General features: G+C 42.8%; 1 protein-coding gene across 3 annotated transcripts in view; it reads right to left on the bottom strand.

Moving 5' to 3' along the window:
* ACO1 (aconitase 1) overlaps positions 1-22,238 on the bottom strand; it is a 59,475-nt gene that overhangs the window by 36,104 nt on the left and 1,133 nt on the right. The window contains exons 2-3 of one of the 3 annotated variants that reach the window (XM_072841613.1): positions 20,665-20,782; positions 58-176 (exon numbers count right to left, since the gene is read on the bottom strand). In XM_072841613.1, the coding sequence (XP_072697714.1) occupies positions 58-154 (97 nt within the window). In that variant the 5' untranslated portion in view covers positions 155-176; positions 20,665-20,782. Of the gene's footprint in view, positions 1-57; positions 177-3,404; positions 3,426-20,664; positions 20,783-22,238 lie in introns of those variants that run through there. The other 2 variants (XM_072841615.1, XM_072841614.1) reach the window with 2 other exon arrangements.

The following is a 22,238-nucleotide window of genomic DNA, read 5'->3' as shown; positions in this document are numbered from 1 at the left end:
GCAAACAAGACTCTTGATTGCTGTGAGAACAATTACATCAAAGAACCATACGCCTACCATATCTTGAATCCTTCAATTTATTCAAATTAAAGAATTTCTTTCCTGGTTGTGCAGGATCCAAAGGCTCAATAAGGTGTGCAAATGGGTTGCTCATGATTCTTGATGGCCACGTGTCCCTAAAAAAAAAAAAAAAGAAAACACTTAATTTCTACTCTCAAAGCTGGACCTCAGGAACCTGGATGGCTCAGTCAGTTAAGGGTCTGCCTTCGGCTTCCAGGGTCCTGGGATGGAGCTGTGAGTTGGGCTCCCTGCTCAGCAGAGAGCCTGCTTCTTCCTCTGCCCCTTCCCATGCTCATCCATGCTCATGCTCCTGCTCTCTCTAAAATAAATAAATAAAAATCTTAAAAAAAAAAAAAAAAAAGCTGGATCTCATTTATTCTGAGGAGTGTTTGTCCTCTTTTTGGTACATATTCACTTCAATATATCACTTGGTACATATTCACTTCAAGATATCACTTATCTTTTCAACGTAGCAGGAAGGAGGGACATACAGAACTACAAGAATGATATCTTAGCAAAAAAATGGGCTTCTGTGAGGCTATTGTGAAAGCCTGCATTCAACTCTCAAGAGGCTATAAAATCCTAAACTTCTTTTGTCTTATGTCTATAACTTTCCAACCCTCTTCCACTGATAAGATATGTTTTGTCTCGGGGTAAATCCTCAGTATATGAAGAGACTTCTGAGCTGGACAGAAAGTAAAAGGTCCATAGTGGGTGACATGCAATTGTATAAACTTGAACTTGGGAAGTGAGGGCTTGGAAGCAGGTATTTTCTGTTGTAAGAGTCTCTGCAGCATCTAAAATAAATGTGTTAGTTTGAAGTCTTCCTGATTCACTTTTGCGTATGGTGTTAACAGAGCATTCACATTAGGTAATCTCTGTTACTGCGGTGGGGCATAAAGACGCAAACTTCCCAGATGTGTGCAGAGGAGACCCTCTACCCCAGCTTGGGGAAGGACTTAGCTATCTTTGTATAATTTTTAAAACAATTTTTAAAAGATTTTTATTTATTCATGAGAGACACAGAGAGAGAGGCAAAGACATAAGCAGAGGGAGAAGCAGGCTCCATGCAGGAAGCCCGATGTGGGACTTGATCCCAGGACTCCAGGATCACGCCCTGAGCCTAAGGAGACACTCAACCGCTGAGCCACCCAGGCGTCCCGATCCTTGTATAAATTATAAGCATGAACAAGGGAGGACACTGTTCCTGGCTTCCACCACATAGAGAAACAGAGGTTTCAAAAAACGTCACTGTACAACTCAGAGCAAAACACATTGGAGTAAGAGACAACTTCCTTTCCAGTCCTACCCCTTGGGCAAAAATCCTTCAACCAATCCATTGCCCAAGAGTCTTCTGGGATAAGAATAGTAATGTTTCTGGGCTGACTGGCTCAGTCAGTGGAGTGTAAGCGGGTCAGGAGCAGCTCTTGATCTCAGAGTTTTGGGTTCAAGCCCCATGTTGGATGTACAGATTACTTAAAAATAAAATCTTAAAAAAAACAAAAAACAAAAAAGAAAACAAAAAAACAGTAACATTTCCCCAATTAATCCGGGGGTTTTATGAATACTTAAATATTCAACATATTTTGGGGATGACTAATATGGTCAACATATTACTGTAAAAGGAAAAAAATAACATGTGTAGGCATACCTCAGATAAATTGTGAGTTCAGTTCCCAACCACAATATGGCAAATATCATAATAATAGGAGTCAAATGAAGTTTTTGGCTTCCGAGTGCATATAAAAGTTATGTTCACACTCTACTGTAATCTATTAAGTGTACAACAGCATTATGTCTAAAAAAATGTACTTTAATAAAAAAAAACTTTATTGCTAGAAAATGCTAACCATCATCTGTGCGTTCAGTGAGTCATAACCACTGGCCATAGATTACCATACGATATATAATAATAAATGAATTTGAACATTATTACAACATGACACAGAGACCTGAAGTGAACAAATGCTGTTGGGAAAATAGTGCCAAGAGATTTGCTCAATGCAGGGTTGCTACAAACCTTCAATCTGTAAAAACCACAGTATTTGCAAAGCAAAAGCACAATAAAATGGAAGTATGCCTGTAAAGGAAATGACTGGGGGATAAAAAGTGACAGGTGGTTCTTGTCTCCGTAGACAGGCCCATTTCTTCAACAAAAACATAAAACAGAGGCACCTGGGTGGCTCAGTGATTGAGTGCCTTCGGCTCAGGGCGTGATCCCAGGGTTCTGGAATCGAGTCCTGCAAGGGGCTCCCCATGGGGAGACTGCCTCCCCCTCTGCCTCTGTCTCTCATGAATAAATAAATAAATAAAATCTTAAAAAAAAAAACAGATTCCTGAGTCTCACCCCTAAGCTACTGAATTAGAATTGATGGGGGAGGTGGAGGTAAGCAGGAATCGCAGTGTTTGGTCTCCAGGTGTTTGTAACCAATGTTCAAGGTGAGAATCACGGCTGGACGCCGGAGTGCCAGGTGAGGAACGGACACTTAATTTAGGAGGCAGCAAAATCCCATGGCAGCTGTATGTTTGCCAGGCGGAGGGAATCACAATGAAATTGCCTTCACGGAGGGGAAGGGACCCAGCACCAGGCAGGCAGGGGCAGAGTGTGCCGGCTAAGGGGGCAGTGGCCCTTCGGCTCCAGCCCTGAGCTGCGTGCAGGGACTTAGCCTAGCCCGGTGTCGACAGATCATCCGATTTTTCAAGCAAGCCTGGCAGTCTGGATTTCTACATGACCTCTCCTGATTTAGAAATCTGGGTAACTAAAGGTTTCTTTACTTTTTAAATTTTTTTTTTTTAAGATTTTATTCATGCGAGGCACAGGAGGAGAGGCAGGCCCCATGCAAGGAGCCCGATGTGGGACTCGATCCCAGGAATCTGGGATCATGCCCTGAGCCAAAGACAGCTGCTCAACCCGAGCCACGCAGGCGTCTCTAACTAAAGGTTTCTAAAAGGCTGTGTGGTTCTGCAGCGGGAAGACCACACGAACACACCTTGTGGGCCCTGTGCCACCCGCGGAGTGACCTTGGGGGGCAGAGGTTTTGGACCGGAGGGCAGCAGGGCTCCTGGAGGGATTACGGGAGGGAGGAGGCCAGAGGTGACCTGCGTGGGCCACTGGAGGGTGGCCGCTGCCACGGAAAAGCGGCGGATGGAACTGAAGAGGCAAAGGCTAGAGAGGGCGGCCTGGAGGGGGGGTGTTTCACCGAGTCGCCTCCTAGGAGGGGAGAGCGCAGTTAAGTGCCACACAGATGCCAGAGATCTGTTACTCATCCCCACTAAAGGGGGAGCCAGTCGGGAGGGGGAGAAAATCCCTATAAATACGCCCGTTTAGTAAGAGGTGAGCTCACCTGTCTGCAGAAGTTGCCAAATCCGTGGACTCGGAAACAAGACTAATAATTCCACTGACTGGAATTTTGAAGGTGTAAGTTGAAAAAGGCAATAATCCTATTCTCCCATTGATTTGCTGTCAGTTCCAATTCTTGACTTAATGTTTCCACCCCAAACAGTAGGAACTGCAAGAGTAAAACTGCCTGTGAAATGGATGGAGAGAAGGGTGTCTCCACAGAGGTTGTGGGACATGAGAGAACCTCCGTGGTGGGGGGCAGTGCTGGAGATCCTTGCAGAACCCGGCAGGGTGGGTCATTCCCATCTTCAAAAGCCTGGAGTCTCTGAATCACCCCTCTATCTGTGTCAAACCCTAAAGGGGCCAAGAGCTTCCATTTTGCCAAAATTCTATGGTTAAACCAATTGCTAAGTTGTACCCATACTGGCCATGATGCGGTGAGGAAGAAACGGGTCCATTTACCTCCCTGTAGCTTACAAACACCTGGGGCAGAATTTTGGGATCCTCACACAATCCCTGCTCCTCCCACTCCCCTACAAAGCCGGCCTGCACAGTTCCGAACAGATAAAGTGACCGCTACAGCTTTTATGGAAATGGCTTTGTGTAAAGTGCTCTACCATCTGCCTCACTTTTTCCTTAGAAACTAGGCAACTGGGGGATCCGTGGGCGGCTCAGCGGTTTAGCGCCTGCCTTTGGCAGAGGATGTGATCCTGGAGTCCCAGGATCGAGTCCCAGGATCGAGTCCCGCATCGGGCTCCCTGCATGGAGCCTGCTTCTCCCTCTGCCTGTGTGTCTGCCTCTCTTTCTCTGTGTCTCTCATGAATATATAAAATCTTAAGAAAAAAAAAGAGAAACTACGTAACTCTCATTTCACTATATTAATGAACCAAATTCTTTTTTAAAATATTTTATTTATTTATTTATTCGAGAGAGAGAGAGAGAGAGACAGAGACACAGGCGGAGGGAGAAGCAGGCTCCATGCAGGGAGCCTGACTTGGGACTCGATCTCCGGTCTCCAGGATCACGCCCTGGGCCTAAGGCAGACACTCAGGCCACCCAGGTGTCCCGTGAACCAAATTCTACTTGCAGAATTTAAAGAAGAAAGGAATCTGTCACTAGTTAGGACCGGCATATAAGTATCTGCATTGCGGTACAGAAATACCCAGTGCTTTATACCATCTTGTCTAATTTTGGCAACATCTCTGTAGGTTAAAGAGTATTATTATTTCCATTCTACAGTGGAGGAAACCGCAGCTCAGAGATGGAAGAACATGTTTGAGGACATACATCTAACCTAGTAAGAGGCGGAGAGCTGGGTTTTAAATCCTGGCTCTTTCCAGCCACCTCACGCCACCTCCCCTGGTGCAACAACTGCTGTTCTAAAGGGGGTGCTGGAGAGAGGTCACCAATCAACCCCACAGCTAAAAAAAGCCAGAAGAGACTCATGGGCCTGACAAATCTTACTGGGACTCAGTTCTGAATACTGCAGTTACCCCTCCTTCTTCCAAGGGTTACCCAGCACATTGGTCTGAGCTTGGCATTGTCACATGTCCCTTGCTACTCTTTACTGAGCCATAGGTGAGCAACAGCTGCTGTGTTTTGGTGACCAAAAACTGGTTTTGCTTCCAAGTTGGGAAACAGTCCTTTCATACCCCCTGGAGGGCTCTGGTAATCCTGCAATCCCTCCTAGGTTTCATTAATGCTATCATCACACCTTGTCTTAGATCGCTTTATAGGAACTCCCCATGCTTCAGCGATCCCAAGGGAAAGCTAAAAACTACCATATTCCAAGGCAGGTAGGAGGGAGAGATCTTTAGCTTGAGAACAGTCGACACCCAGAGAGAATCAAGGCATCATAAATGCTTCCCGGGTCTGCCTTCCTCGGCCAGAATCATACCCTATCCTCAAACCTCAAGTATTACTGCAAATCCTGCAGACTCTAAAACTACCCCTGGTCTGGTTTTATCTAAAAACCCAGCTAACTGCCCAGGGAGCCCTCCCTACTTCCCACATCTGCATAAAGCCCACACCTCATTGTCATTGTTTCAACTCCTTTCTTTTCTTATCCCTATCCTGCCTTCCTTCAGGTTCCTGCCTTTTTTGTTTTGTTTTGTTTTACCTAATCCCCATTCAATAGGAATAAAAGGAAGGCGTGAACAGAGTCACTGTGGATTTTTTGGGAGAGAGGTGTGTTATCTTAGTTATTTTCTTTTGGGGGGCTAGGAGAAGGGTTAGTAGTATGCATGGAAATACGCATGGGTGCTACCTTTTCTGTTCCACAGAATAAGATAGTATTGCATGGAGGCCAAGAAAAAAAAAGAAGTTTTTAAAAATAAGAAAGTTAAGAAGGGGAAATTATGTCTCGTAAGCAGTGATGTTGGAGCTCATTTGGAGCTTGTGGTTCATGAATACTTGTGTTCATTACAGTAGGATGGCTAAACATTCGCCCTGGCCTTTGAATCAAGTAGGACATGTGAACAGTTCTTAAACAGAAGGAATTTAAAAAAAGACATTTGCACTGTATTTGAAGCCCTTCCCTACACCTAGCTCACACTCTTAAAATCAAGAGAATTATTTGGTTGAGAAACACTGTCTTTCAAAGCTAAACTATCCTGAAATACCAGCTGGGTGACTTGTACAATGTCATGATGCCCTCAGGTACATCTTGTACACAGATGCACAGAAGAGTGGGAGTGGGGAAAGAGTGCCGAACACCAGATTTTTAAAGTAAATTACTAAAAACGCTAAACATTAGGCAAAGGCAGACAGATCTGAGACGTTTAACAACTGAACCATGCTGTTAGTAAAGAAGTTGCAGGGAGATCAGAGCTGTGGTTCCTCCCAACCACAGTCTTGCTGCCAACCAACCTTTGGTCGCAATGTTGGACACCTGCAAATGACTCGGACACCATCATTTGTGCATATGTGGCAGGGCATTAACCCATTCCCCACCCCATACCCTCAGGACACTTTGTCCTAGATGCTAATGGAGCTGATGAGACAGAATGAGAGAATGCTGAGCCTTCTGGAAAGAACCTTAGAGATGCTATAGCATTTTCCTGACCAGGAAACAGAGACCCCTAGAAGGAAAGTGGGGTCACTAGGTTTATGAGGGGTAGACCTAGGAAGAAAATAAAGCTGATTTTCTCTCAAGTGAAATGCAAACTTCTGGCAGAGGAAAAAAGAATGCTTAAAATCCTTCAAAAGTAAAGTTGAGAAAAGTACAACTTAAGCACTTTCACGTATCACACACTACATATCACATTCTGCTGGCACTTTTGGGAGCTAGGTCTCTAATCATTGACTGAGCCTTCCATGTGGTTCAGATTTCCCGGGAACTGACTGACAGCTAAACTTTGGGAAAACAAAAACAAACAAAAATAATAAACTTTGGGAAAACAACTTAGAGCTAGGGCTAAGTTTTTAACAAGTTGCCCTGGGTGACTGAATTTATTCTGAGAGGCAGAGTAAGGGCAAACAAATTTTATTGATATAAATATCAAAGATACAATTCCTTACTCAGATGCAACGTAAGAAATGTGAGCAAAGGGACACCTGGGTGACTCAGAGGTTGAGCATCCACCTTTGGCTCAGGGCATGATCCTGGGGTGCTGGGATTGAGAATCCTGCATGGGCTCACCATGGGGAGCCTGCTTCTCCCTCTGCCTATGTCTCTGCCTTTCTCTGTGTCTCTCATGAACAAATAAATAAAATCTTTAAAAAAGATGTGAGCAAAGACTCACATTAAGTAATAAAATGAAATAGAAAAAGTTGCAAATAATAGATGTACTAGAATCCAATTTAAAAACTTTAAGACTATTAGTATATATTCATTCATACACACACACACACAATTGTATATGTTAATGAATACAAAAGAAAGATCTAGAATAAAGTTAACATTGATTATCCCTAAATACAAGAATACATTGTGTAAAGGGCAGGACCAGTGGGAAGGACTTTCAACCTCTGAATAGAATCCAAGTTCTGTTTTTTGTAAGCATGATTTCGTTTGTTATTTACTTTTTAAAAAGCTGAAGCAGTCGTTTTCAATTTCCTGACATAAATACCTATAGAGGATATTTCATCAGGAAGAAATAGTATCTAGAAATGAAAACTTGACTTCTTGGGCGGTATCTTTTATTTTTTTTATTTTTATTTTTTTTAAGATTTATTTATTTATGATAGAGAGAGAGAGAGAGAGAGAGGCAGAGACACAGGCAGAGGGAGAAGCAGGCTCCATGCACCGGGAGCCCGACGCGGGACTCGATCCCGGGTCTCCAGGATCGCGCCCTGGGCCAAAGGCAGGCGCTAAACCGCTGCGCCACCCAGGGATCCCCCGGGCGGTATCTTTTAAAAGGAAGACGGAACAGTTCATAAAGTTCCTGAACCACAGTATACAGTTCTTTATTTAATAATGTCTGATGAGGGGCAGCCTGGGTGGCTCGCAGTTTAGCGCCGCCTTTGGCCCAAGCCATGATCCTGGAGACCTGGGATCGAGTCCCTCATAGGGCTCCCTGCATGGAGCCTGCTTCTCCCTCTGCCTGTGTCTCTGCCTCTCTCTCTCTCACTCTCTCTCTCTCTCTCTCTGTGTCTTTCATGAATAAATAAATAAAATCTTAAAATCAAAATGTCTGATGAGGATTTATTGAAAAAGTAAATATGTTACTATTATTCTTTAGAGAAACCCACTCTGCTCCCCAAACTACGACCTTCATCATCCACTGATGCAGTGCAATGGTTCTTTTTTTTTTTAATTTATTTTTATTTATTTATGATAGAGAGAGAGAGAGAGGCAGAGACACAGGCAGAGGGAGAAGCAGGCTCCATGCCGGGCGCCCGACGCAAGACTCGATCCCAGGACTCCAGGATTGCGCCCTGGGCCAAAGGCAGGTGCAAAACCGCTGAGCCACCCAGGGATTCCCCCAGTGCAATGGTTCTGAAGAGAATCCATGAATGGTTTTTATTTCACTTTGGATAGACCATTTGAATACTTCCTACAGGCTTATCAATCTAAGCGGGACCCCTTCCTTCTCACCACCTTCTCCTACCCCCTCTCCCCCACCCCTCTCTGCCAACAATCCTAGCAGGAGACCAAACCTGCTGCAGAACCTTTTCTTTTTGGCTGATGATAACTTCAAAAATATTACACTAAGAAACAGATGATCATTACAGAAAAATTAGAAAATGCAGATAAACAAAAGTCACCACTGAAGTTTGAAGTTTCAGCTAACACAACTTTTAAATATATTAGGATTTCTTTAAAAAATGGGTTCGACCTCACATTGTTTTGTAAATGGCTTTTTTTCACTCAGCAATCTATCAGGCCATCTGTGGTATTTTAGATCTTTTAACTGCACTATAAACATCTATCATTCAGATATACAACAATTTACTTAAATCTCTTATTATTAAAATACTTAGTTTGTTTCCAAGTATTAACATTCAAACAATGCTGCAACCTTTGTACACTCTCCTTGGAGTATGTCCTCAATCCATTTCCTTAATAGAAATTCCTAGCTTTTGGTTCCTAGAAGCAGGACAGCTGGGTGAAAGGATTTGCATGTCTCCGTCCCATTAAACATCACCATGTGGCCAGGAAAGGCTGTGCCAATTTATGGCTCTTCTCGGAGGCAGGGAATGGAAGTGCCTCAACCAGGCAACATGATTCTTTTTCTTTACTTTTTGCCAAATTAAGAGATTAAAAAGCTAATCTTGGGCGTTTCTTTAATTTCTAGTAAAGGTGGATACTTTTCATCTCTCTTCCTCTGTCATGTGACTTCATGTGAATTTCTTTTGTAAACTATCTGCCAGACAGGCCAAACCCAGTGACACTCAGATGGCCTCCGGTGACCGAATGTTCTCATCTCTGAGGGAGACTTACTGAGCTATTAATGTGGATAAGAACCGGCTCTGTAACCCTGTAGAGGCAAGACAGCCCATCAAATATGATGAAGCCCTCAAATCTTTAGGCAGTTTGACTCCATGCTGAGGTACGTCATGAACCTAGCGGGTTATATAGCAAGGTAAGCGGCCCCTTTAGCTTGAATCACAGGCAAAATCCCCATTCGGATCAGTGGGCTTTGCTACCTGTTACTCTGACTGAACTCCCAAGCCCAGGCAGCAATCCTACAGATGGGTTTTGATATGGGAAATAAAAGCAGAGGAAAAATTATTAAATTTCCTTACTATCTAGGCCCATTAACAAGTCCTTGAAACAGAGTGACCTTCCTCTAGGGACACAGCTGCCTCGATGTTAATACTTAGCTAAGGGCAAAAGGCAATCTTAGTCTGACCTCCCAGGACCCTGTAAGTCTACTTTAACATATAAAACTTCCTTTGGAAATTTCCTTTATCTCTACCCACCCCTATACATGTTGGCAATCATCCTCCAATCATGACCCACGTTATTTATACATCTGAAGGGTCTCATGACTGAGGGTTTACTAAACAATAATAAATGACCTTTCCCAACAATAGATAAGCCCCCCTCAGGATCCTGGAAACCTTGTTTCTAAAGAACCTGGAAGGCTTAAGCTATCCCTAACCCCCTTCCAACTTGAAAGTCTATAATGGGCCAATCCTCATGCCCCTACCTGTTCTGCCCACAGGTCCTGTCCCTGTGCTTTAATTAAACCACCTTTTTGCACCAAAGACATCTCAAGAATTCTTTCTTGGTCATCAGCTTTGAACCCTAACATCTTTCCTACATCAGGTTTTGTCTGGGAGACTGAGTACAGAGCATGGGCAGCACACTGCTAAACCACCCCTCTTGCTAGAACATCTCAGACCATACACCCTGCTGGCAGTGAATGCCACACCATGATGCTTATTTGGCACAGCCAGATTTGTAGAAATGCGTGGAAAGGTCAACAGACTTTAACTAAATGCCAGTGATCACATACGGTAAGATTCATCTCTTCAAGTTACTTTCCAGCCTTTGGAGTATATAAATCCAGTATTTAGCTGCTTCTGTTATCAGGGTTGAATCAACCTCAGGTTACCTTATGATAGAGAAAGAGGCATAGACATGAATGGGCCCCACAACCAACCACATGACTTCCATACACCAGCAGGAAGGAGCAGAGAAGAGTAAGCCTGAGCAGCGGAACTCCTGCCAGTAATGGGGTGGGGAAGATAGAGGTTTTGTTTATTTTTGGGAGTTGGGAGTGTGCATATCAGTTTCCAGGACAGCTTGCATAGTTTTAAAGAGTTTGCAGGTAGTTAGTTAAGAATGGTCTAAAGTGCAGGCAATATATCTGCCAAATTGTTTATTTATTTAAGATTTCTAAAGACACACAGTGGATTTTTAAAATCTCTACAAACAACAGAAATAGGTTTCTTTTGTATTTCATGTGGTTTACCCATCTCTCTTCTCACGTTTTCCTAAATATACCCATCCTGAATTTTCACAGCTTCCAACTCTAAAGTTAATGTCACTACATCTCTAGAGTTCACTTCAGTTCACTATAAGGATTAGCTGTGCTTCGTTTCTTTTCTGCTTAAAGAGAAATTAATTGGCTCCACTTCCCAAACTGACTGTTGTATATCTAAACATCATGCTACTTATAAACAACTTTTTGTCAAAAGTGAGATTCCAAGGATGTCTATGTAAGCATAAATAAGTCTGAGGTCGGAACCATTCAGGCCAGCAAACCATCATGGCTTGAAAACTGGATTTTTTCACAAAGTGGAGAACTAGAAAGATTAGTTCTTTGCTTTATTTGATGTAGTTACATCTGGAAAACCGGAATAACTAAATATTTCTGGATTTTCCCAGAGATGAGGTCACCTCTTTGATCATGTCAGCTATTTGTAAAAGAAATTAAACACACACACACACACTCTTAAATGGGATGCTTATAACTGAAAACATTTTGAATAAAAAGCCCTAAGAATAACTGTCTATTTTGGGACTAGTGCAGAAGGAGGGTCTTGCAGAAAGGAATGGCTTTATAACAATATAACCAAATCTATTAACACAGTTCTCTTGAGCACTAATTATATGCAATGTGCACTCTATGCTGTAAACATGAATAAGACTCTGCCTTCTGTATCAGAAAGTTTTGCCATTACATAGTAACTTGTGGGTTTTCTGCTAAAATTTTAAATTATCAATTTTCATTTATTCTTTTGTGTTAACCTGGACTGGACTGGACAACTGACCAGAAGGCTCCACATAGAGTCCTAGATTTTTAAAAAGAGCTAGAACAGTTTTGAAATGATTGAGCTCCATTTTGAAATGAGCCGTATAACTTTCTGTGCCTCAGTTTCTCAATCTATAACATAAGTTTAGTTGTCCCTAATAGTGAAAAAATTCTATGATTCATTCATTCAAGTATTCAATGCATATTTATATTAATCACCTAACACGCGCCAAGAACTATTTTAGGCAGTGGGGATACACCCAGAAACAAAAGTGACAAAGTTGCCTGCCCTTGCAGTGCTTTCCTGAGGAGGGAGGCAGACTACACAACTCAATAAATATACAAACAGAATGTCAGATGGTGACTAGATCTATGGATAAGCAGGATGAGGGCAGTAGGGACTGTTGGGCTGCAAAGGACATCGGGAGATCAAAGGAGGTCTCACCAATTTGGAGCCACTTGGACCAGAGTCAAGGAAGTGAGGGGACCAGCTATAGACAATCCGGAGGAGGGGTGAGATCATGTGCAAAGGCCCTGAGGTGGTTCTGAGGAAGGCAAGGAAGCCAGAGTAAGATGCTTGACGACAGAAAAGGAGGAGACAAGGTGAGGAAGCAGCAGAATTGGCCACTGTAGGAACTGTGATGAAAGACGAAATACAGGAACGCCTGGGTGGCTCAGCAGTTGAGTGTCTGCCTTTGGCTCAGGGAGTGATCCCGGAATCCGGGATCAAGTCCCACATCAGGCTCCTTGCAGGGAGCCTCCTTCTCCCTCAGCCTATGCCTTTGCTTCTCTCTCTCTCTGTGTCTCTCATGAATAAATCAATAAAATCTTTAAAAAAATAAAGACAAATACCCACCATTTGCTTTGATGTGGATGGAACTGGAGGGTATTATGCTGAGTGAAATAAGTCAATCGGAGAAGGACAAACATGGTCTCATTCATTTGGGGAATATAAAAAATAGTGAAAGGGAATAAAGGGGAAAGGAGAAAAAATGAGTGGGAAATATCAGAAAGGGAGACAGAACATGAGACTCCTACCTCTGGGAAACGAACCAGGGGTGGTGGAAGGGGAGGTGGGCGGGGGGTGGGGGTGACCGGGTGACGGGCACTGAGGGGAGCACTTGATGGGATGAGCACTGGGTGTTATTCTATATGTTGGCAAATTGAACACCAATAAAAAATAAATTTAAAAAAAAAGGAAAACAAACTATAAAGTAGTGTTCTAGCTTTACACTTGGTTTAAATTGCAGATTTCCAACATCGGAATTTGTTATGAAACAAAGTCATGCCGTGAAAATACTAGACTGCATTTAAAAAGTAGCTACTTCCTGATTTCTAACCCTTCTGTTTCCTTGGACTTCATTATTAAGTAACACTGGAAATTTTTAGGATGTAACACAAAAATGATCATGACTCACTCGGCAGATGTATGCAGCCACTGCCAAAGGCCACAGTCAAGATTTGAGGGACAGGGGCCATGGCCACCACACTGTCTGACTGGACATCTCCTGTCTCATTAAGACTCCCAGTTCCAGGCTGGCTAGCCAAGACAGCAATTGCCAAAAGAGAAAGGCTTACCCGACACATCCTTTAAGCTCATTTTAAGCTAACTGCAGTAGCACACACTCAGAAGAACAGAAATAGTTTTAATTTTGGATATCACTGTGGGCTAATAAAGCAGTTTCACGAAAAGTCTCATGAACTTCAGAATTTATAATTCTAGAGATGCACCGAGAAAAGAAAGTCATCGTGGGGCCAGAAAGGAAAGGAAGAAACAGGGCAGGGCTCCCGCAAGCATCCTGACTCAGTCCTTGGCTCCTTCTCAGAATGTGGGTCCCTGACCCTGCAGCAACCCACAGTTATCGGTGGGACTTCAAAAATGACACTTGCAGACACCACAGAAATGACATCTGCACAACCACGTCCTATTGCATCTAGCTTTTGAGAGCAGGAAGAGTGGGGTAGGAGCAGACAACTGTGTTAAAAGCATTATGTAATAGGCCTAATCAATATCCACTGTTTAAGAAAACTGCATGATTTCCTCAAGCTTCTGAACTAATTTTGTAGATGCTTGGTAGTGAACTTTTCTAACTCGAATTTGAGGAATTAGAAACAGCATCACCACGAAAGACAGGGTGTCAGGCTGCCAGGGTCTCATAGGGCAGCATTTATCTCCACGAAATCACCAAGTTTCTGAGATCATCTATCCCCACCCACCTCAGAATTGCTGGGACTGGATAGAAGGATGACTCATGCTAGTAGAGCTCCCAGACGCTTGATGTATAAACCCATTAGTTACTGATTTTCCAAAAGAAAGGTAACTGCTGGGAGGACCCAGTGTTCCTGTGTTGCGAGCACCAGGTTCTTCTCCCATGGCAGTATGGCGACATGGTTAGGAGCTGGATATCTAAAATTAGACTGCAAGCTTGCTGAGAGGGATAATGGACTGGAATTCAAAATCCAGTCCATCAGATTCCAGAGCCTACCTGTGAAGCAGCACTGGCGGAGTTCCATCTCAGCGGCTCACACAGTGACATGGCATATGCAACTGCCACTTCATTGCATCATAGATGTGACAAGTAATGAAACAGCACTAAACATATCTGGTACTAAGCCTCTCTGGATGGTCTAAGAGAAGGGATGTAGGTTCATATCTTACATGTGACATTTATAAACCACTGGGATAAAGGGATACCCAGTCACACACAGACTGGGTAGTAGCTAATGACAGTATCATAAGACCCATGCTACAGCAGTGGTGATGATGACAGAGAATCCTCTAGGGAGAGCAGCTAATCCAGCCTGGGACTGGGGGCAGGAAGGCCTCCGGGGCAGATAACACCATCTATGCGCCTCCCAGAACTACATTGAGGGAGTCATGAAAAAATATTCTGGGCAGAGAAAAGAGCACAAGTGAAAGAAGGCATGAAAGTGTGACCCTGTGGGAGCCATAAAGGATCCCCAGGTGGATCAAGTACATAGGATGCATGTGGGAAGAGCTAGGAGAGGAGGGAAGCGGGAAGGGCAGGGTCTACATCCTCAGAGGCTTCACAACAAGGTTCAGATAGACCCTGAGGACAGGAGGCACCATTAATGAATTCTAGGCTGAACTTTTAAATACCTGATTTGATTTTCTGAGAAAACTCGGGAGTCACAGTGCCTGACTCAGGGGGAGGATGCTGACTGGTGTTGTGGAGGCAGGTTATAGTGCTATTACAGTCACCGAGTCAGAAAAAAAGGTCAGAGGCAATAGATGCCAGTGAGAGTTAAGGCACAATGGACTGAGGATGAGAGATGAAGAAGAGGTGTAGGACAGCTCCTTACATGCCTCATTTGGGCCAACTGACAGAGCCAATGACTGAGAATGGAGTCATGATATTGATTTTTGCTATGGTGACTTTGGGATGAAGATGCCCAGCAGGCAGCTGGGTCTGGAGCTTGGGAGCGCTAGGTTGAGAAAGTTCAGAAGAACGGCAGCAATGCGTTGGCACTATGCCATGAGTGCTAAATCAGTTCATAAGCACAAAGCTGGCAACATGTGCTGAGTGCCACTGGGATGCCAGCCACCTCGGCCACGTTGTCTAACGTGTGATCCATTAGCGACCCTATGAGAAAGGCATCACCATCCCATCTTACAGGTAGGAAGACTGAGGATTAGAGGCATTCAGTAACCTGCCCAGGGCTTGTGGCTGGTTAAGTGGCCAACCTTGGAGTCAAACCCAGGCCCGGAATACAAAAACCCAAATTAACCAAATAGATTTAAAAACTGAAATCTCATATTAAAACAATCTTCACACTCTAAGGTACATATATTAAGACTAGAGGATCAACCTCTATTTCTCCTAAAATATCCTTGATTTTGGCAAAATCTGCATGATAGTTAACTTTGAAAGGATTAGTTGATGTCTGTAATACAGACAATGCCAGCCTTTAAAATGCAACTGATCATGCACCAGGGGGACTCAGTCAGGTAAGGGTCCAACTTTTGATCTTTGCTCAGGTCTTGATCTCAGGGTTGGGGTTCAAGCCCCATGTTGGGTTCCATGCTGGATGTGGAGCCTCCTTAAAAAAAAAAAATGGAACTGATTCCTTCACGTAGCAAATAAGGCTTTTATGAAACTTACCACTCTTAAAACCATCCTGAGGCTGGTCTTTATCTCCCTACTACTACAGAACTGTTTCAGTGACTCTTCTAGCATAGCTCTTGCATATAGCAGACTGTCAGCAATGATTTATTCATCTCTCCTCTTCTCAGCCAAAAATTCAGACCTGGTGATCATGTAGGAGGATACTACTCTTAGACTGTCAAACCTCCTTAATGAACAAGGTATATGTTGCTTTGTAATTTTATAATAACGGTCATAAAAGGATGATGAGGATAAGGAATAATTAAGTCTTCCATACACATCTGTTTGAGCGAGAGATCAGGCAAGTTACATTATCCAGAGAGGGGCTTGCCCAGAGTTCTCAAGTCAGGAAAAGACAATGAGAGAGAACCACATCAGCATTTATGCAAAAGAGCCTAGCTAATTCATCAGAAGGTGGATTAATTCTTACAACAAAAGACTGAGGGAGAACATAAGGAATCTGAGAGACGATGATTGGTTCAGAAAGTATGAGATCACTTTAGTAGTTCTTTGGCATTAAAAGATACATACTTACCTCAACAACCTGGTCTGTCTCCCAAAGACATACACTATTGAAAAAGTTTCCTATCTTTGCATGTTTGCAATATCTAACCCCAAAGCCCTTTGGTTTCCAATTCACATTTAAAACAGAGTCCAGCACTTATTGCCTTAGGCAAGATACCTTCCATCTCCCTAACCCTACATTTACTTCTTTGCAGATTTAAAGTAACAATACCTGCCCTGCCCTGCCCTGCCCTGCTCACCAGGGCTGCTGTGATAAACATGGGAATAGGCAAAAGCAGTGTACACTGGGAACTCTATACCTGTGAGCTACCATTATTCATGAGATTGATATCAACTTGCTTCATGGGGCATGTGGGTCCTACGTGTAGCCTATTTTTTTACTAAAGATGTAAATCTACATTTTAAAATACAATGGATATTCTAAAACTGGAGTAAAAAAATATTTTAAAACCAGAGAAGAGCTATAGGCTCTTCATATATATATGAAAAAGTGACAACAGACCGTTAATACAAATTATTTTACTCAAAAAAAGTTGCCTTTCTGTATTGGCTCAAATTGAAAATTCTTTTCATCAACAATTCTTTAAAATCTTTGAAAATCCCTACAGATGAGGGAGCCTGGGTGGCTCAGTTGGTTAAACCTCAGACTCTTGATTTTGATTCAGGTCATGATCTCAGGGTCCTGGGGTGGAGCCCCACATTGTAGAGTCTGCTTATCCCTCTCTCTGCTCCTCCCCCTGCTCATGTGTGTGCTCTCTCTCTCAAATAAGTAAAATCTGTTAAAAAATCAAATCAAATCTTTGCAGGTGAGATAAAATGTTCTTGGTCCTAGGCTATATCTCAACATTTTTCTTTTAATGTGATGAGTTTCTTTTATAATAAAAAATTTTCATCAATGAATTTCAGTCAAATTAATTTAGCATACATTTCTGAGTGTTTCTCTGCATTGAGCATTGCTAAGTACCACTGAAGAGAGGGAGATCAGGAAAACACTCCTTATTTTATAAGAACAGTACCATTGAGCAAGGAGACTACGATAAGCACACAGATAACTATAGTATGATAAGGGTCATAAGGAAGATCTCTGGGGCACCTCAGTCAGTGGCTTCAGTGGTTGGGCACCTGCCTTTACATTGGGCTTCCCACAGGGAGCCTGCTTCTCCCTCTGCCTGTGTCTCTGCTTCTCTCTCTATGTCTCTCATGAATAAATAAAATCTTAAAGAAAAAAAAAAGGAAGATATCTGGAAAGAGATAGCTACCGCCAGGGGAATTGAGAAAGGCTATAGAAAGAATTGGGAGAAGGAATGAGGGCAGATGGCTTTCGACTCTTAGGCAGAGAGAAGGATGAATGCAAGAGCAGGGAAGCAGGACAACAAGCAAGTCCGCAAGGGCTGTGCAGGTGTTCAACTGGGCTAACATAAGGGTAGAATATAAAGATTTTTGCCCCAGCATCAGTGCATGCTTTTTACTAAAAAGACACAATAAAGAATAATTTTTTGTTACTTTATACAGTTGAAAAGAAGATGCTAACTCCTGGAAGAGGGAAAAAAAGAAGTGAATTTGGGGAAAGGTATAGATGAAACACAATTGGCCAAATGTTCATAATTGCTGAAGCTGGTGGTGTATACTCTTTGTATGTCTGAAATTTTCCATTAAAATTAGCTAAAAAAGAGGGGCACCTGAGTGGCTTAGCTGGTTAAGTGTCTGACTTTTGATCTCAGCCCAGGTCTTGATCTCAGGGTTTTGAGTTCAAGCCCCACCCCCCCCACCCCCAAGCTAAAAAAGAAACGAAGGCCACTCAATCTAGGAAGATGGTCAGCTGATAGCCTCTCAGGTAATGGCACTGATCCTATGAACTTTCTAACCTGTGGGTCAACTGGAGGGAGGAGGGGCTGAAGTTGGAGCCAACTCCACAGGGAAGGGGACAAGGCACAATGTGACTACGGTCTGTCAGCCTGCCCATTTTCGGTTCCCCATTGCCTCTTGCCCCATACTTATTTCTCTCCTTCCCACTGGGAGAAAGGGAGCACGCAGGGGTCAGGAGTAACTGAGTCTAAGAGAAATGAAGGCAACTGGGTTGTCCCCCATGTACAAGTAACTGGGTGATTGTTTTCAGTCTTATCAAATTTAATAGGTGTTCAAATTTAGTGAGTCTATCAAATTTAATATGTGTTTAATACGTGCTAGAAAATACTGATAAGCAAAGTGAAGAAAATGAAAAAACCAACTGTACCCCACCACCAAGAGAAAACTATTCAGTGTTTGGCATATCCTTCACCTTTGTCCATATGCGCACACGTGTGTGTGTACACAGGCTTTCTCCATAAAAACAGGGGCACAGAAAAATAGTCTTCGGTAACACGGTTTTAAGTGTAAAAGCTGTACTTCATGATATTTCATGAAACAATATTTTACAACACTAGTTTAAGGGCCACATAATAGTCTATTAAAGAATAGTAATCTTGTACCCTTGGACAGGTGGTTCAGTTGTTTAATAAAATGGTTTGATCTGGCCTTTCTCCCAGTATTATTTTGAATTAATATATACTAGTATATACACTAGTTCAGAATTGTGATATGCCACTTAAAATAATTTATTAGGGGAGAAGGGGTGGTGGTAACATTCTTACCAGAAATAATCCTATTTTCCTTTAAGAAGTATAGGTTGTTGGGATTTTCGTTTTTTTGTTTTATTTTTGGTTGTAAAAGCAATACATGAATTTGCAGGGTAGGCAAACACACAGTATTACAAAGAGTAATAAGTAATAATTCCCATCTTTCTTCAACCCCATTTCACTGCCTAGAACTGACTACTGGTAATAGCTTGGCATCTCTGTCTTCCAAACATTCATAAGGCTATTTTAAATACATGGAAAAATCCTCACACAGCCACATATCTTAGGTACATATGTAGGTATACAAACATGGACGTATACCTATATACAATGTACATGTACAGTGTATATAATATAAATACATATAATGAGGATTTCCTTTTTTTTTTAACGCTTTTGCCCATCTCCCTGGAATCAGAATAGCTAATAGAAGCACCACTGATTCCTGCAGAACATCAAAAATTCACATGCTGACTTAGTCTGCCCAGCATAATGTCTGAGATGGCTCCTGAGAGGCAGCTGGGAATAAATATACCCTCCCCTACTCACCATCCATGGTTGTGTCCTCAACATGTGAACATTCTTGGCCTTTATTTAAACAACCTACTATGGATTCTTTTTCAATCAATTCCAAATACTTTGCAGTTGCCACTTCTAGCTATAACCGTCTTCAAGTATCAAATCTGTGGTATTTATGGATAAAGTTCTATAGAAGTCCTTTTCCATGCAATTACCTCCTAGAAGCCCAGATCCTGTTCTGACATTCTAAGATAGGTCTGCAAACTATGGCCTAGCCCCTGTTTTTGTAAATAAAGTTTTATTGGAACCCAGCTGTGCCCATCATTTGCATACTGTCTCTGGTTGTTTTCACACTACAATAGCAGAGCTGAATAGCTGCAACTACTGTAAGCCCACAAAGCCTAAAGAAAAGTTTGCTGATTCATGTTCTAGGATATGGTAAAAAAATCAGACTTTTTTCCCTATCCAAAGTTCTGGAGGAATTGAATCACATACCCCATATTCAATGTCTTTGTCCAGGCTAGACAGTTTATTTTTTGTTATTATTATTTTTAAAGATATTTACTTATTTGAGAGAGAAGGTGTGCACAAGTGGTGGGGGGGGGGGGTGGGTAGAGGGAGAGGGAGAAGCAGGCTCCCTGCTGAGCCAGAAGCGCAAGGAAGGACTCCAATTCCAGGACCTAGAGACCATATAAGTCAGAGGTTTAACTGACTGAGCCACCCCAGCACACCTAAAGAGTTTATTTTTTAAAAAAAACAGGTGACCCTTGAACAACAGGGGTTTGAACTACATGGGTCCACCTATCTAAAAATAGTTTTCAATAAAGTATAGTAAAGTAAATGTATTTTCCTTATGATTTTCTTCACATTTTATTTTCTCTAGCTTTATTAGAAGAATGCAGCATACACATATAATATACAAAACATGCACTAGTTGTTTATATTTTTGGTAAGGCTTCTGATCAGCAGTAGGCTATCAGCAGTTAAGTTCTGGGGGAAATCAAAAGTTGTACTTGGATTTTCTACTGCGCAGGCGGTCAGTATCCCTAACCTTCAGGTTGTTCAAAGGTAAACTATACAAACCCTGGCTCTGACAGTAACAATGATGTGGTGGTAAATGTTTAACCACTTGCTCTCTGGGGTGGGGGAGCCCTGGATTATACACCATTTGCTGATTTCCATGGCATGAATAGTCTCATAATGGTTAACTTCAAGCTAAAAAAAATGTGATGCCATTGAACATGGAGTTGGGAAGAGAGGCACACAAATGCTAGTGCAAAGTTGTTCAGTAAACCACTGACTCCTTGGACATCAGTGGCTCAAACACCTACTTTAAAGATGAAGACACCGAGGCCCAGATAAGTGTCTTGCCCAAGACTGTCCCAGTGACTGGACTCAGGCTGGAGCTCCTTTCCAGTAGTCTGGCTGCCCCCCAGGGAGTCACTTCCTCTGTAAAAGGAAAAACAGAAGAAGGAAGGCATAGGAAGTTCTTTGCTAGGCACATGGCAATAAATGTTGATTTTATCATTATCTTCACGGTTTGGGACTGTGTCTTTCTCAGCATGTGCTTTGAAGAACATGTCTGGTAGGGGTAGTGTTCTTTGCACAGGACCAGGTCTCACGTGAACACTCAACAGTGGACTGTCTTCTTTAACCAGCAGGCACCTAAGCTACCAGACTATAAACTCCAGAAGGACAGGGACTGCTTCTGTTTGTGCTCACTACTTTCCCCCAGTATCCAATACAGAACTGGGCGCTTGGTAGACCCGTCAATAAATATGTACTGAAGGGATAAAGGAATGAGATCCCACCATCAAAGTGGAGCTTTACTCCAAGAACACAGCAGGTGTGCAAAGGTTACACCCCATTCCCTTCTCACATCTGTGGCCAGGGCAGCAACAGATGACTGTGTTTGCAATATTTCTCAACTATCAGCTCCAGCCCAAGCTGCTTCAGCAGGACAGGAGAGGCTCTGTGGATGCAGGAGCAAAAGGGAGGGCCAAGTTAGGGAATCATTTTCCTCTGGTATATATATATGTATGTAATTTCTATCTGGAACTTGTTTTAACAAAGCATGAAGCCAAGAATATAAACCAGTGAGGGATCCCACTTATCACACTCCAGGATGAAGAACATTGCTTTCTGGTAGGGCCTGAGGCAGGGCTATTCCAGGTGGCACACTTCTAATACTGGAAAGTGAAAGAGCACCAAGATTGGGGAATCCTAATAGCCCAATAAACTCAAGGCAACCCAAGTACAAACAGCAATGAACCCGTAGGAAAGGAAGGCAATGATCTTTTGGAAATGACTTTTTGACTACTTGGTAACTCTTGCACAAAACCCTACACACTTGGCATGGTACTCTTGGTTACTCCTCTGAACCCACAGGTCCTGTTTGCCACATCACTGCCGCCGCAATCCGGGTGCACGGATAGATCAACTCTGTGGGCATAGAAACTACCGAAGCCATCTGTGAGCCTTGCTGAGTTTTCAGAAGGCCACTGGGGCTCATCATCTCTTATGGAGGGGACCTAGTACATAGTTTCCAAGGCAAGATCAAGCTTGGCTCCAAATTCCAGAGGCTAACATTGTCCATGCATAGGGCGGTATGTGTTTCCATTTAGAGCAAGCATCCCAAACAAGAAGCAGGGCCAATGACTTAAGTCTCCAAAGCATTTCCTACACCAGTAGTTTCCAAAGTGTGGTGCAGGAACCCTAGATATCCACAAGGTCAAAACAACTTTCATAATAATACCAAGATGCAATTTGCCTTTTTCCCTGTCACCTGTCCAGAAGTATACAGTGGATACTTCTGACGTGTGTACATGATGTGATATTGCAAGACTTGAACGCAGATATAAGAATCCAGCTGCCTTCCGTTAAAACTGACATTAAAGAGACTCGC

This window comes from Canis lupus, chromosome 10 (genome assembly GCF_048164855.1).
Source record: "Canis lupus baileyi chromosome 10, mCanLup2.hap1, whole genome shotgun sequence".
NCBI lineage: Eukaryota > Metazoa > Chordata > Mammalia > Carnivora > Canidae > Canis > Canis lupus.
Note: the sequence above shows the minus strand (reverse complement) of the source record. Positions and strands in the feature narration are given on the sequence as shown.